Source organism: Phoenix dactylifera, chromosome 9, assembly GCF_051530095.1.
Source record: "Phoenix dactylifera cultivar Ajwa chromosome 9, Ajwa_hap1_PhDact_Kaust_v1.1, whole genome shotgun sequence".
Taxonomy (NCBI): domain Eukaryota; kingdom Viridiplantae; phylum Streptophyta; class Magnoliopsida; order Arecales; family Arecaceae; genus Phoenix; species Phoenix dactylifera.
The window spans coordinates 7,540,153-7,557,370 of NC_143198.1; the positions used below are offsets into that span (position 1 = coordinate 7,540,153).

The window sequence follows — 17,218 nt, forward strand, 5'->3', positions numbered from 1 at the left end:
AATTATGTAATATTTATGATTTTATTGGATTGATTTGATTATATTTGTTGGTATTATGTGGATATTGTTTATTTTGGATCTTACATGATCTATAGGGCTTCGTTTTAGGGATTATGTGTAGTCATGTCACGTGGTCGATCCGGATGACGGATTCGAGGTGCGACAATTGTTGTATCAGAGCAAATCCGACTCATGGCCTATATCGACTAGAGGACACTGCAGCATGGGCTTATTGAGGCTGACCATAGGCCAATCGTGATGTTTGTGATTAGATTTGAATGGATTTAAACTCTTAGCCTGACGATCGAGGACGTCATAGCATAAATGAGGGGAGTATGTGGGGACCTATGCGAGCGTGTGTGTAGTTCCACGTTAGTTATTTATTGGAGAGATCTTGGATACTTATATATGACTAAGGAACCCAAAAAAATACTTTTCAACTAGCCATTTTGGATGAGGTCCTGGGTTGCTACACTTTATGTTTATCTTCGTGGCACAAAATAAGAGGCTACCAATGGAAGAGGTGGAGAAGATGATTGAGCAAAGGGATCTGTATCTTAGGTTTTGGACCAAGTGGTCAGTTCTGATCAAAGGGAATTCAGAAAAATAACGGAGAATGTGAAATCATTCTAATGAATACTAAGCTAAGAACTCGGCAAAACAACATAAAACAAACACTGTATGAGAGATACTGTGGTTCAGGTTTTTAACATACTTGAGAATTCCTATTGCATGAGTTAAAAAATAGAAGACTAAGAACCTGTTCGATTTTGCATTTCTTTTATTCTTTTGCTATAAAAGGTCTAAGAAAAAAATGAACTAGATCCAGACGCATGTATGGTAAAAAATTTTTGTTTTTTAAAATTATTTCTAAAATCTTCAGAGCTTTGGAAAGGAAATATAATTGACGTTTAGAAGAAAAAAAAGAGTGAGAATAAAAGCTTGTTTAATGAACAGATTGGATTTGGAACTGAATTTTTAATCCGTTTAATCAAGTAGGGTTCGAGTTCGAGTCGATGAATATTTAACCGATTCTATCCGATCCAATTGCCTTGATGGACCGGTAGAAGCGGTCCGGTCCGAGTTCTGGCTAAGGTTTTTTCGGTTTGTTTGCTTGTTAGCTTTTCATCTTTAACTGGGTTTTAGGCCTTTAGGGCTTGCGGCGGATTACGGCCCGCAACACCCGAGCAAGAGAAGCGGACACCCATCTAGTTCTCTTTAGTCTCTACTCACAACTCGCGCACTTTCTCTCCTTCTCCGAGACTCCGAGCGCGCTGTGATCCCGGAGAAGAAGAGGTGGCCGACAGCGGAGGCGACTCATACGGTTTCCAGATCGCACGCCCCAGGTTTTTTACTTTTTTTGATGCCATTTGTTTGGTTTTTAGATGGAATCTGTGGTTTGGTTTCGCATATCTGTCTTTTTTTTTCTCGTTTTTCCTCGTGGAATTTGTGCGGATCTTCTATTCTTTGAGGTTTTGAGCGTGTTGATATTGGTTTTGGAAATGGTTTTAGTAGCCATATTTTTGAGTTTTCGGATGATAGATGCGTATAGATTAAAAAGGTTTGAATTTTTCTCTATCTGTTGGTGCTCTTTTTTGTTTATATTCTTGTGAGTTTATCTCTTAGATGTGTTTCTTCGCCTGCGATTTCTTCCCCTATCTCATACGCAAGACCAAGATATCCTGATTTTATGGGCCTGGTGATTGATTATATTCTGCGGAAAGGTGATCGGCTCCCAAGCTTCTTCTGGATTTCTTTTTCTCATTTTTCTTTTTTTCTGTATTTTTCATAATTTTTGAAAATAAAAAAATATATATATATATTTTTAATTACCGTGGTTCAGTCAGTAAACTCTCATCATAAATGCAATTGATCCAAATAGTATTGTCCGTAACTCTCTACATGGAATATAATTGATCCAACCACAATGGATTTCTATTTCTGCCATTTCACAATATAAGCTTAAGATAGATTGGGAGTTATGTGGTTGTAATGGAAATAGGAATGATGGACTGAGTAATTAGTACATGATGATTGTGAAGAAAAAAAGCTGAGTAGTACAAATTTAGACTAAGTATTAAAGAGTCGTTTATCAACAGGGATGGAGTTAGTTTGATGAGGAGAGACCAAAGTTACTTGGAAATAGTGAGTTGATATTAGATTAGCTGACTACATATGGTTGAATAGGATACCTATGTGAAGCCAGGTTTGTTAAGCCAGTTGATACGAGGCTTGTTAATTATGTGGAAAATTTTAAGGATTAGGTGTTTTGCTTATATTATTCAATGCTCGGTAAATTTATATTTTGTGCTGGGACTTTGCAGGCATCAATACAGAGATTTGCAAGCTTTCGCATGGATGCACAAAGAAACATTAAAGTGCACTATAAAAGGATACACATCTTAATCTAGACTTGTTTGGCTAGCCTAACAGTCATGACAAGGCATGAGGCCTTTTAAAATTATGTTTGATTGTGATATTGATCTAGGATAGTTAAAGAGAAGAAGCTTAATGATCAAACTGATATTAGATAGGAGAAGAAATAAAGATTTCCGGGGTTAGTTGGGGTTTAGGTAATTAAAGTTCAAACTACGGTCTGTTATACTTGAACAAGGAATGTGAATTTTGAATGTAAGTGGCTATAAAGGTGGATTTCTATGGGAGTTTTATGTTGGACATATTGGGCTAAGGTTAAGCCAGAGTTCTATTAAGGATTTGAAGGGTTTTATGAAGATATAGTCAAATCACACATTTGCATGGATTTTAGTACGTCTATTTTGTGATGAGTGAGCTGTCATTGGAAAATGTACGTAAGAAAAGCATGGATAATAATAGCATAAGTGTGAAATATAATAGAGTGATTTGGGTTTTCTAGTGGAAAGATAAACAGAAAGAAAAACATATTAGCAAGATGCAAGGATGACACTGCAGAATACATGCTAAATTGGCAGTGGTGCACCACCACAGACCCAAGGTATTATGTGTTGAGTGCAAGGAGTCACACCTTTGAAGTTCGAAGCATCAAGTCATGAAGATATAAAACTGTGTGTTGTTGTTCAGATTCAAAGTGTACCATAGTAGAGGGGGTCACTTTGATAGATATGGGTCCTGTCTAGCTATAGGAAAGAATAACATAAACAGGAAGTTTCTCGTTTACATGTAAGGGCTTACATTTTTTTTTTAATAAAAAAAAGAGAACTAAAAGATGGAAATACCTTGCGCAATTCAGATTCTTATGGAACACTATATTAAAAGCACTTGTGAACTTTCCAAAACCAATCCTTATTTTTTAAGATTTTACTATAGAATAGGACCTTTGACAATAATGTTACCCTTGATAGGATTCTTTTACCCTTGATAGGATTCTTAAACTATAGTAAATATGCACAACCAATATTCAACCCAAAATTTATGCTAATCTGAAAAAGTTAAATTTCCTCAATGACAATTCAAACTAACACAGGGATATCCAGTTAATGCAAAAAGAATGCTCCCACATGATATAAAATTAAAAATAACTTGGAAATACATCTCTCTTGTTTGAATGAACACCATTGATATTTGGTGCTCTCCCCAATTATTCACATATGGACATCAACTTGATGTTAATGGGGAAAAGCAAGTTGTAACAATAAATACATTGTCATGAAGTTCGGGTCTGGTTATTGTGAATTATATAAGTACATATCAATATCTATTCTTTGTGCCATATTATAGTCACCATTTCACTATGATACAAGTATTTAAACAAGTTTGATACATCCATGCTCATGGGCCTGGGCCTGTGGCATGTTGATGAGGCCATAACATGGTACGTATATTATGGCATCAAGGGGTACGAACTTACATTTAATCCTCATTTTTTTCTATGCTTATCTATATTTAAAGATGCTCCACTTGTCCAAAATAAAATATCAGTCTTGTTTGATGCCTGAATGAACTTGAGTAAGAGCAAATCCTAGAAAATTAACTAACACTGACTTCAGGACATTCTTCTGCCTATATTCTCTATGTATGTTATGTAAGGATTACAAAAGCTAGGATTTCTTGAATGTTGCTATATTGCTTTGATCATCACCATGCAATTAAACAATTTGATGCTTCATGCTATGGTATCTAGAGGCTAATGGAACTTACAGCTTTTAGATAATGCTAATTTTTGATTAAAAAGAAAAAGAAGTGTGTTGCTTAAGCAATGGAATTTAGTGCTTGTCATGAGACTTCATATTTTGGTTGAAATGAGTTTATGTTTTATGATGTCCAGAGGCTTTAATTACACATTTATGCACAAGGAGAAGCTAAATTGTAAAGGTGCTTGCTTTATGTGGTCAGTTGGAAAGGGGTAAATAATGCGGCAACTATTGCATTGTCTTTAAAATTATTGTTCCAATCACCGTATTATCATTGAGTATGTTTCATGGTCAATTAATTTATGTTCCTGCTGAGGAGGAGGGCTCTTGACCTCAATTTTTCTAGTCAGGGATGCTCTTTCCCTGTGGACTATTTAAAATATAATTATTTTCCCCTTCGTTTTTCACCTTTCTGAGCGTGCATTTCTCCTTTTCTTTTTGACCATTCTTTTTCCCATCGTAGTTCTCTCTTATTGTACTTATATACATTCAATAAATTCTTTTGAGTTAACAGAGTAAAGGGATGACCTTTTCTCTCATCTAACTTAAAATCATAATTAGTGTAAAGGTTATTTCTCATAAATTACATGTTTGTAGTGAAACTTTTTATTTTCTTTTTGTGCAGCTTGCTGATTTAGGTTCTTTCATGCTCTAAATATATTACTATTCCATTCTTTCTCATTGATAGGGACTAGCCAAGTTGCTAGAAGAATGAGTGCAAGTTTTTCCTCAAAGTGGTCAATAGGTATGTGCTATTAAAATGTGTTTGGATCCATTTTATTTGTGTTACAGTTTATTCTTTCATGGTGATTATTCATCATCATATTTTTGTCCACAATCTTAAAATCCTTCATTATTTTAAAATTTTCTCTAATATTTTGCCTGACATGCTTTTAGGAAAAAAATATAAAAAGGCTTAATCATTTTAGAGGTAAGTGACAGCCAACCTATGAGTGCAAGCATGCATGTAAGCGACACATCCAATAGAAGGATCGATATTACTAAAAGAAGCATATTTGGTGACACCTAATTAATTAGTGCATCTATTGCATTATTGTTTTTTGTGAAGGAGATGGTACAGGTGAATTATTCAACTTTTCAATTGTTGTTTCCGGAATGTTACTCTTTAAAGATGAACAGGGTGAACATTTAGCCAGCTTATTAGCTGGTTTGATACCATGACTTATAGATTTGTTGTCCTAGTAACCCACTGAGCTATAGGCCTAAACCCTGACTAGTTGAAGTTATCTCCGATTTGTCATCATTATTAAGCTTCAATATCAAAACAATGAACTTTTTCCTTACAAATAACTTCAATGTTACCTAACCTGCTTCCTATGAAAACTACAGAGAACTGGTAACATTATCGCAAGAAAGTTTATCAAATTGAATTTCCCTTAAATTTCTCCCTAATTCTTCTTTTTCCTTTATATGTTTTCCATAAAGAATATTTACATGACGTCCAATAATGGCCCATCATTGTCACTTAACCAATGATTGGAAAATATAGGTATGGAGATGCATTGCTTCAGGGCTGGCACTTCATGTGCCATACTGCATAAAGTGCCGGGAAGGAGTACCAACTGGATCTTATGAGCAACACACATATTTTATGGCCTGTTTTGAATTTCAGGATATGTTTTAATCTTTTATTTTTTTCACTGCTCTGTGTTTGCAGAAATGTGGTAAATTCATTCATTTTAATGCTTTAGTCATCCTTTTGATGTGTGCCAAATTTTTTATTGCTATTATAACATAAACTTCACATTTCTGCAATGAAAAATTCAGTGAGAAACGATGACCAAAAAAATTCATCGAGAAACAATCAACTATTAAAGGACACGTGCACAGTGATGTTCACATGCAACTAGAAAACCAAAAGACTAGTTTGAGAAACAATAATAGATACATGGGTCTAAGATATAGATGATTCCCACCATCTTAACAAAATCACTGTAGCGCATAGGGGAAATTTCTTGTGCAATTGAGGCAGAATTATCTGCATCTAACTGAGACTGTGAAAGCATTATGATGGATTCCAGGTAGAGGGGATCACTGATGCCTTGATAGCAACTAGGTGGACTAGCTAATAGCTCAAGCCATCCTCCGATGTGTGTATAATTGCATAAAAGAGGAATTGTAACTTTGATAAAAGCTTTCCTCAATTATTTGTCTATGTCATTCTTCATTAAGAAAAATTATGTAACCCAGGGAACAAAATTAAAGGACCTTTTGTTAACTTATTATAGTAAAAATACGAAGTTGACTGGAATGCATGATCGACAAAAAGTTTAGCCAAAAAAAAAAAAACATTTGCAATTTTGGAAAAAGGAGCTATACTTCCACAAGGTATATGTCTTATTTGACAAACCAAATATTGCAAGTTACAACAAGATGTTCAAAGAAGGATTTCTCTACTGAGTATTTCTTGTATTCTATTGTCCAAATTAACTAAACATTTGCAAAAAGCCAGTAATTTTATTAAATTTGAATTTTGTTAGTTATTACCGCTAAAGTTGATGGGGATGAAGACTTTCTATATGCTAGGCAAGCATAAATTTGATTTTCAACAAGAGGAGAAGAAAGAGGAGGAGGCGGGGATGAAAACAAAAGGATAATAAGAGGAAATTACAGAGAAAAAGAGAAGGAATTGAAAGGGAAGTTAGAAAGAAATTTCCATAAGATGAACGAGAATGGGAAGAATTAGGGGAATAGAGCTAGCACTGGAAAATAAACAAAGGGGAAAAGAGGGGGAAGGCCTTATTGAAGAGTTCCACTTGACATTGGTGGTGCTGAGCAGTTCAGGCTCAATTTGGTACAATCCGGTGCAACCCAAGTGATGTCCAGTTTGGCCAAACTAGAGCATACCAAGCCCCATAGTTCGACCCGATACTTTTGAAATGGGGCCGGACTGGCCTGTTTGACTGGTTTAACTGAGAATTGGTCACTTGTTTGGTTTGGTTCAAAGATTTTTTTAAAAGTGGTCAAAACTAGGTCAAACTCAGGAGAATGGAACGAACCCAGCCGATCTGATCTAGTTTGACCTTTTTTTTAAAAAAAAAAACACAATTCTTTAAGTGGTGAACCAAGTTAAACTAGCAATGCTCTGACCTTGGTAGAGGCCTAGGAGGATCTAGCAGCGAGGAGGAGGACAGAGAGGGCGTCGAGGGTGTGGTGACGATAGACATTGGGGCCTTTGAGGAGGAGGGAGCAGTGGAGGTGGAAGCTGGCACAGGTGAGGGCAAAGAGGGTGCCACTATCGCACCAGTCGACGACAAGGAAGCTACTGGCCCTGTTAGAGGTAGCACAAGTGACGGTGGATTTCTCCACCACCATGACTTGCGCCGCTTCCTTTTATATCGAGGGAGTAGGCAGTGCATGCGCCGATGACTCCGCCGCCTCACACCGTGGCCCGCTTCTCTGCCTTCACCTCTCCTCGGTTGTCGGTCGTAGTTGTTGATTCTGATGCCATGGTGGTGGTGGACACTCGAGTTGGAGGACTTCGAATTCGAAGAGGAGGAGATCAAAGTCAGGTACAAAACTAGATGGGTGCTGCTGGCTTCAAGGGTGAAGTCATCATGGGAGGAGGGAAATGTCGAGGTTAGTAAGGCCATGAGGGTTTTGGCCATCGGAGGTGGCGTTGTTTTATTGCTATGTGTTAGATAGTGGGAGAGAATGAGGGGGGGTTTGGATATTGGGGTTTGAGTTACCGGTGGTTGGTTTTGGAGAGAAGAGTAGGCGATGTCATCGATTTGATAAGTTACTAAGAAAGAAGTGGTGTGGCTTTTGTGTAGAATAATGGAACAACAAATAGTTGCTTCTACAAATGTAACACATGCTTCATGGGCATGGTTCATAGAACAATAAACGATTGGCACTATTGGCCTCCATGATGTGTTGATTGAATGATAAGCGCTGCCTGCTCTACAGTGATTATTTTCCTTATTTTTATTTGGACTGGCTAGTCGAACTAGTCCGATCGGACCACTCGGGAACCAGACAGCTTGCCAATTCACTATTCCGTGTGGTTTTAAAAACATTGGTTCGTCCACATGACCTGTTTGGCTGGTATTTTAGACTTTGTCCAAGCCATATTCATAACATCAGTCACTATGCAAATGCCAAGGTTGTGAAAGCGTGCAAATGATTACTAATATTGACCTTTGTAATTGTCAACCATAGTTAATAATTTTCAACTAGATTTTGTATTAATTTTATTCTAGAATTATAAATTGGAATTGAAGATCTTTTTCCATAATTAGAACATATGTGATGGACCAAACACTACAAAAAGTAAACTCTACCATGTGATTCACATCATTAAATTATCAAGATGATACTAGATTAACTGAGGAGATTAATCCTACAATATTACTTAACAAAATAGCATCAAAATTAGATGAGAATGTTGCAAACATTATTTAGGATATTTACTTGGTCACAGAAATCTTCCTACATGAAGGCTCAATTAGAGGCAAACTGTATTTTGTAATATGATGCAGAAGCAATTAAACTAGATGTTATTTCTTTTTGGCTTGGATGTCTACACTCTACAGTTTCTTGTTTGAGTACAAAAGTCAATGTGCTTGATTATTGAGTTTTTCACTATATAACCAAATCACTCATTATGGCATTAGATATTTATCCTGCCCTCTGGTTATGGGAACAGGGTTGGTGGTTATATATTTTTCTCCTCCATATGGGGATCCTGTGAAACTATCTAGAATGTGTGACTCACTCAAGTTCAATAATGCAAGATTGTTGTGAATAGGCGTTTCAGTGGGAACTCATAGCTTGTTTTCCCTGATCCATATCTATCCTTCAAGCGACTCTGCATCCTTAAAATGGGAGCAAAGTAATTATCAAATTGGATTTGGTCCTGATGTTGGATCTGAAAGCTTATCGATTCAGTACCATATACATGTGGGTCCTAACCCAGTCCTTCATAATGGGATTATATATTTTAACTACTAAGCTATATCATGTATATAATTTTTCATCTCTATGCTACTAAGAAGTCAGAATTAGTATCTGTAATAGAGCCGCAACCTCCCCCCCCCCCCCCTAAAAAAGGATAAAAAACCACACTCGAGTCTAGGGTTTTTTTTGAGGTAGTATAACGCATGGGTTTAGGCCTTTGATTTCCAGACTCTTCCAAATCTTGCAGGAGAGGTGGATCTTGCACTTGGATCTTAGTTGAGATGTTGACTGTGGTGGTTGGAGGTAAGAGTATTCTCTCATTTTCTCTCAATGGAACTTTCCTCCCTATTTTAGTTTCTCATTGGTGTTAATGTCCTGTGTTCAATTTCCACATGGTGTGGACTAGGGACTGAACTCTGTCTTGTTCACCTGGGCTTGTGCCAATATGGGAAGAGGGAGAGTTTTCAATAATATAGATGTAGGGCCTAGAGAGGAGTTGAAAAATCATGGAGACTAAAGCTATGGCTCCCATCAAAAGGAGTGTTTTAGTAGGTAGATGGAGGAGAGGTGATTGAAAGGGCAGGGCACAATGGAAAGGGACAGAAAGGAAGGAATTAGATTGTAGAGGAGATTGTAGCTAAACAAGGAAAAGGTACTTTGTCTCGGAACTTTTTGATGAAATATCTAAGTTATTTGTAGCGGACTGATTCAAGTACTTTTGAAATAGTTGTTCAATGATATGCTTAAATGAGAGTGTTTAATTGTTTAGTCTCATCTTTTCATGCAATAACTTGAAATGTTTTAAATTGAATTAATGATCAGGGTTATGAAGTTGGAAGGAGGGAGATTTGATATGACTAGCTGCCTAATTCCTATTTCAGAATTTTGTAATATTTTTTTGCCAACAGTTCAGACCAAGGTCTTTCGTACTGACCTATGTCGCCCTGTGCAAATTGTATTGTGTTGGTAAGATATTGGTATGTTATCGAGGTTTGGTTCGATTTATAAGCTGAACCATTTGTATCGGTCCAAATTGAGCGGAACCGGCCCATACCACCTGGTACCGACTTGTACATCTTGGTTTCGAGCAGTACCATAGTTAGGAGTGAGAAAAAAAAACTATTGGGAGCAAGATTCGCCGTACCGGTACCGAACTCTGTACCGGTGCCGCACTAGTATAGGTGTACCGAGTGTTGGTACGGTACGTATGCGGTACGCCAGGCGTACCGACATTGGCATACCAATACCGGTACCCATCGGTACGGGTACGGTACGTCCGGTACCGACCGGTACAGCATACCATGATTGGGAGCCTACCTTGGCATATGGCATGCCTACCATACCGACTGAACTGTACTGAACCAGTAATGTACTAGTACAGTTCTCAATTTTTGCAGACCTTGGTTCAGAATATCCAGTTATTATTTTGTCACTGTGATCAGAATCTGTTTTTGTAGTCCTTGGCCATGTAAGCTTGTAGATTATAAACAGGTAGGCTGACTCAAGTACCTGCCAAGGAGATGATGAAATGCATGAAAGGTGATTTTCATGGGAAGTGGCAAGTTGGTTGTGTAATTGAAGAAATCTAACAGTAAATCATAAAGATCTGGAAAAGCTAATAAGTAGGCCCAAGAAACTCATTGAATTTTTGTTGTAACTTTAGGGAAAACCAGAAGACATAGTCCTAAAGAAGCCTGATGAGATATCTGACAACCATCCAAATCCAAACTAGGACCTGTTTTTTCGGGTAAAGATCCACCTTTCTATTTTAGAACCTGATCTGTTTTCTGTTCCTACTGCAAGAAATCAGATGAAGATCCATATACCATCCAACTTGAATCTAACCCGCTGACACTTGACAGCCCTAGCTATTAATGGATTTTTTTTATTTGACCATAAAAAATTAAGAAATGCAGAATTGACTCTGTTAGGAGACAATTTTTTTTTGAAAATACTCAATGTAATTATTGTCTCTTGAAGCGCCAACAGATTCTCATCCTATATAAAAAAGATGTTCCTATTCCCTTCATAGAGCCCAGTATTATGCCTCAGCCTAGCTGCCTTTTTTTCACAAGGTATACTGTACCAATCTATATTGCTTGGTATTGGGCATATTGTACAGATCAAATAAGGTAACAGTAATGCTATGGGAGTTTGTTAGCACTGACACATGGCTACTGTCTTGCTTCCAACAACATACCATATGTCAGTATGGGGGATGTATCATACTGACTTGAGTCTCATACCAGTATGTTACTGGCAAGGGGCCTGGGACTCAGATTGAAAACCTTGGTTTTCATTGTTGTCACTTGGCCTTCTCTTCTGTGCTTGCTCTAGATCAATTGATGAACCCATCTACAGCCAGTAATTTGTGCTTTGCGTTTTAAAATCCCTTCTTGTGGAACTTCATAATTGTCATACAATGGCCTTCAGGGTATACCGCATTATATGCTTAACTTATCCTCAGAATTTTCAGCTGTTCATTATTTTTTCCTAGATAATGCATTGTGATCATCACATTATAAGCCATCATCCAAGAATATCATGACTCTCAATTGTTGTCACAAACCGATCTAAATCTTAATTCATCATATTTTTCCTGAGAATTCTTTGGATTGTTATGTGACATGTCCAACTCATGTCATGATTCTCCTATCTGCATTATATCGCTTTATCTGTTGCTTATTAGATATCTGTTAAACCTGAGTGGTAGTTTAAATTCTTCATTGGTGAAACTTGTTTGTTGGCTTTGTTCACTTCTTTGGAGGAAGAATCATTAATCATTTGCTACTATTACAAACCAGTTTTGCTTCCATACATGTAACCTTTCGACACACAAACATGGATATACTTATGTACATATATATATATAGATAATACATTGCTGCATATTGACACATCTATCCAAAGGCACATCTGCAAAGAGACATAAGGATTTGTTAACTGATTGCAGAGTAGCTCAACCCAACCCCACAAGCGACTGCAGGGCTTGAATCAAGCCAACCTGTTTTATCCGAGAGGTGTTCCTATCACTAAATCAATCATCAGCAGACACTATAGTAATCTACTTATATTGAATTTGGAGACAGTAATCACTGAGATTAGTGATCATGGTTCAAGTCTGAAGAGCATGGTTAATGGCTATACACTGATGGAGTTGATTCCTTCAGCCTTTTTCGAATTTTCTTTTCTTGTTTTGCCTCCTGTCTTGTCACTTCATGCCTCACTATATTTTAACAATTGTAATTGCTCAGATATGAACATTACACAGAACAGATTTATTTAATGACTATGTATTATGGTATTGCTACGACACTAATTATATTCTTAACAGCAGGCCGGTCATTGTTGAGGAGCCTCAGCAACAATTTGCTGGGGGCAGCGAAAACAACTCATGAAGTAATTCCAAGATTGCATTACAATAGTATCTTCTCCCAGGTACTGTTGTTTTTCCATAAACTTTGCAAATCTCATAGTTCCTGCTATTGATTTAGGTAGCATTTAGCTTCTGCATTCCTCTTTTTAAAAAACAATTTTGGTCTTTCCTTTGTTTTGAGTAATTTACATGGCCATTATTCTTGAGTGAATGCCTTTTTTTTGTCTTCTCACCTTTTAAGATATGGAAGAATTTTGTTTAAAAAAACCTGGGTTGCATTTAGCTGAACAATTAACTAAACTGACCTCATATATGTAGAATTTTTTTAAAAAAATTTAGTAAGGTCTATACGTTAATGAAAGAAGCTCAAGAAGTTTGCTTTTATCACCAGACCTTTCATTGTTTCAAAAAAAAAATTGTAAACATGGTTCTTCCTATTTTAAGAAAATTATTGTGTAATTTGATTACTCTTTTGCTCTCTTTTTTGCCAGAATGGAATTTGTTTCTTGATTTAGTGCGCCTTCTTTTCTTTTCTTCTTTTAATGAAAGATCCATGGTTTAGATTACATCTCGGCTAGTAGATGAAGAATATATGCAACTTTGTCATTGGAATTAACTGAAGAGAGATGCATCATTGACTGGTGAGCCTATTATTTTATTGCTTTATATAATATGTCAAGTGCTGGAAAGGAACTTGTCCCAAGACTTGAAAGACCATCTGGCAGACACAAAACTTGTTTTACATTTCAAGCTTATGCAACTATCTAGCAATTCTGCGGTCTCCCAGGTAGAGGATTCTTAATGAAGGAGAAGGGCAAACCATACAGTAGAGGAATCAGTTCATCGTCAAGCACAAATAACATGTCAAATAGCTAATTGAAATAGAGTCCTCTCTATAAGACAAATAAAGTCAAAGGAAACCCAATTATCACTGCATGCATGGTATTTAGTTTATGATAGCTAAAGCATCTCCTTTGCTCCATTGCAGCAACAAAGAACATTCATACAGATGAGGACAAACCTCAAAGTCGTGGACAACTCTGGTGCAAAACGGGTCATGTGCATACAAGCTCTGAAGGGGAGGAGAGGAGCAAGATTGGGCGACACTATAATTGCATCTGTGAAGGAAGCACAACCTCGTGGTAAGGTAAAAAAGGGAGAGGTAGTGTATGGTGTGGTTGTGCGTGCTGCCATGCAGCGGGGACGTTGCGATGGCAGTGAGATCAAGTTTGATGACAATGCAGTAGTCATTGTTAACAAGCAGGGAGAGCCAATTGGTACTCGTGTGTTTGGGCCGGTGCCCCATGAGCTCAGGAAGAAGAAGCACCTGAAGATTTTAACTTTGGCTGAACATATAGCTTAAAGTTTCTGGTTTCACAGGCTGAACTAGCTCTTCTATTTAGAGTTATGGATGTTGGGTCAGAATATGCTGTCAAACATACTGTCTGTAATAGGAGACAATTTATGCTGCGATTGGTTGTTTTTCGTGCTGAATTTATCTTGCCGATCATTACCGTAGCTGATGTGAGAAAGAGTTGTTATCAATGGCTGTGTTTTCAGTTTGAACAAGAGCTCTCATCTGCCCTCAAGTGAAATTTGAATTTGTTAATAATGTTTTATTATTTTTTTAATGTTTAAAGGAATATTAAGCTATTGGACAAGATTGTGGTAAGTTTGTTCCACCATTGTGGAGCTGCCTGTCCTTTAATTTACATGGTTGGGTGAGCAAGCATGCAGCAATACCTTTGAGTTGCTTTGATTTCTGGAAAAAATAATTTATGGTTTAGTTTCTTCCTCCTCTCATACGGGAAAAGGAGTGGAAGGTGGCGCAAGGGACCAGTTGAGGATGGACCACATGCAAGGCGATCAAAACTTCCTCCATTCATACTATCATTTATTCATCAGGAGATTTGACAGGATTGTTTATTGATTTTTTAAGATTACATGAACCCAGAACAGCTCTTTTTCTTGTTCTTATGGAAAGCGATTGGGAAGGTGGTTCAAGGGACCAGTAGTTTCTCTATTCATGATATCATAAGATTTGACGGGATATTTTTTTCTCTTCGTGCATGGGGTGAGCTTGACAGCATTGCTTATTGATTTTCCTGGAGATTACATGTTCCCAGGCTCCCAGCCTTTACATGATGAAATGACATTGCATGGTTCCCATCATAGGCTCACGTAAGGTTAAAAGTGACCCTTTTATTTTTGTCGATTACACCACAGTATGACCGGTGTTACGAGGATGGCGTAAACTTCTCTGTTCTTGAGAAGTTGGGTATTTAGCACTCATGTTTGGTTTTCTGAAAGCAAACTTCCCCAATGATCCTACATAGTTACTCTCACCATTACATGGACTATTACATGACCAGAAACCTTCATATCTATGTGGCTTTAGTAAGTTTTTAATGTTCTCTGTTAAAGTTCAAGAGAAATTTAAGGGATTGTTTGGCCTTGCTGTTGTTTTTGTATTTCTTTTCTCTACAAATTAGCAAAACGTTGCATGCTGATTGATGTTGAAGACTGCATTTATCATGGCTATGCTACTGTGGGGTATCATCCATGATCACAAGAAGCCAATGATAGTAATTCTATGTATAACTCTATTCATATATAATAGAAAAGTTCAAATCCAACATCCATTAAGTAATTAAATAAATATTGGTTCAAAGCATCTAAATCTAAATTTAAATATTCAATAACCTATAATCTCAAAATTTATAAAGTTACCAATTACGAGTACATAATCAACTAATAAACTTAAAAAAAAATACTATGAAAGCATCTTAGCATGAACTTCAAGTCTAGACCATTCTTCATTCTGAGTGACCCTATTCATTTGAACTTATACCATCTTACTCGATCGAGCATAAGTTTTTATATGAGCAATGCATCCTTCAAAGAAAATAATTTCATTGCAAATAAAATACTTCATTATACATTCTAATAAAACAAGCCACAATCAATTGTGCATGTATAAATCATCAATATTTCATAAACATGATTTCATATACATTGCACAAATAAAGTCATAAATTATTTTAACATTGAGATATATTATAGCTCATAAATATTCATGCTAAGGTTACTTTTTACCCGTGATAGGACCATGTTTCATAATTGACAAAGTATCATGATTCGTAGTTCATATGCCAACTTTATACCCACTGGCAGGGCCATGTTTTGTATGAAACTAATTTCGGGCATCGATCTATCCTCATTTTAGGGGTCATATATAACTATTTGAGAACCTTTGAAATATTTGTCTTTTTCTTGAAATATACACTTAAATAGATAAAAAAATATTAAATAACATGACAAGAATCATATTTTATAAATAATCTATAAATAGCATGACAATATTCATGTTTCATAAACAATCTATCTTCATTAAAAGTGTTCATGGAACTGCTTTTCATAACAAAGCATAATTTTTATAATATATATGTTGATCCTTTGTTTTAAGAAAATATGATTTCATCAAGATAAACCATATATATGAAAATAATATGATAGTTTGAAAATTAATAGGGAGTGTAAAGTCCACTTACTTCTTCTACTTTGAACATTCAAAATTCATTATATGAATCAACTAAACCTATTTAAAGATATTCAACATGCAAGTAATTCCTATTCGATAACTTTAATAGCATTAAAATAATAGAAAAAAGGGGATGATTGGCCTAGTAACAGCATTCGATAGCTTCGAGTAGATTAGATCTAAATAATTACATCAATGAATCATGAAGCACGAACTCGATCCAGATCAAGATTATTCAATGGGGATTATTAATAGTGGATTTTAGGGATATTCAACAAGGGTCAGGGTGATGGGCCCGACATGCTACCCAGGTATCAAGGTAGTTTGGGGACTTTTTACTAGGATCAACTTGGTCCATAGGAAAGGAAACGGGATCCTCTACTGAGACCCATTAATCAAGTAGAGGAAAAGAAATAGGGAATGGGATTTCTTTTCTTTTCTTTTCTTTTTTTCTTTCTTCTCTTTTTTTGTCAATGCAGAGGAGGAAGGGCCTCCTCTTGCCGTTACCAAGAGGAAGAGAAAAAGGTAAGGGTTGGAGTTCGTCTAGCGAGGTGCAGTAGCAAAGCCGGAGGTCTGGCAGTAGGTGGCGAAGCATGGTTGGTGACAGTAATCAGGAGGAAGAGGTGTAGAAATCAACCAAAAATAGGGCCGAATGGTGGACTCTTTGGTCATTTTCGAGTCCTAGCCTGCTCACTAGCTCCAATAATAAACACGATCCAACGTGGGGGACTGGTTGAAGACTTCAGCGACGAGCATCTATGGCAAACATGGCTGGAAAAAGAAAGAAAATAGAAGAACAAGGGTGGAACAAGGAAGGGATTTTTCAGTGAAATTCAGTGATCTTCCAAGAGCATTCTGGTTGGAACGGCTCAACAGCAAAGGGAAAGAATAAAGGAAGAAATTAGGGAGGAATTTGAAGCTTCATATCTCATCTTTGGTGAGTTTCCATGGCTAGCCAGTGAACTCGACATCGGCTTTCAAGAGAAAGAAGGGGAGAAAAGGGGCGGCCGTGGCTGGTGATCGTGGATGCTTCAAGGTGATGGACGATAGCAGAGAGTTGATGGATGCTTCATAGCGTTTGCATAGAACCATGCCATTGTTTTTATTCTCACTTATCATGGCCCCAACTGAAAACACTCCCCACAAGCATTTAAGGCACTTAACATGATATACAAGCAGCAAAAGAATTTTAAATAATTAACATTCGAATTTTAATTTAAATAATAAAATTAAAAGTCTTACAAAACTAAT

The 17,218-nt window shown here is 36.8% G+C and overlaps 1 protein-coding gene across 11 annotated transcripts; it reads left to right on the forward strand.

Moving 5' to 3' along the window:
* Window positions 1–1,124: 1,124 nt before the first annotated feature.
* LOC103710523 (large ribosomal subunit protein uL14mz) lies at window positions 1,125–14,087 on the forward strand. Of its 11 annotated transcripts, XM_026805977.4 has the most exons (6): window positions 1,144–1,346; window positions 4,265–4,342; window positions 4,819–4,875; window positions 5,641–5,706; window positions 12,385–12,488; window positions 13,415–14,087. In XM_026805977.4, exons 3-6 carry the CDS (start codon window positions 4,842–4,844, stop codon window positions 13,787–13,789), a joined length of 579 nt encoding a protein of 192 aa, XP_026661778.3. In that variant the 5' UTR covers window positions 1,144–1,346; window positions 4,265–4,342; window positions 4,819–4,841; the 3' UTR covers window positions 13,790–14,087. The 11 variants fall into 11 exon arrangements, with proteins under 11 accessions (XP_026661777.3, XP_026661779.3, XP_008794498.3 ...); XM_026805976.4 differs by lacking the exon at window positions 4,265–4,342 and having other exon boundaries at window positions 1,125–1,346; XM_026805978.4 differs by lacking the exon at window positions 4,265–4,342 and having other exon boundaries at window positions 1,125–1,346; window positions 12,388–12,488.
* Window positions 14,088–17,218: the final 3,131 nt, after the last annotated feature.

Excerpts from the sequence above, each read along its gene's own strand:
- LOC103710523 (XM_026805976.4), top strand. The coding sequence starts at position 4,842 with ATGAGTGCAAGTTTTTCCTCAAAGTGGTCAATAG. Across the intron at positions 4,876-5,640 it reads TTCCTCAAAGTGGTCAATAG|GTATGGAGATGCATTGCTTC; the intron begins GTATGTGCTATT and ends TGGAAAATATAG. Across the intron at positions 12,489-13,414 it reads ACAATAGTATCTTCTCCCAG|CAACAAAGAACATTCATACA; the intron begins GTACTGTTGTTT and ends GCTCCATTGCAG.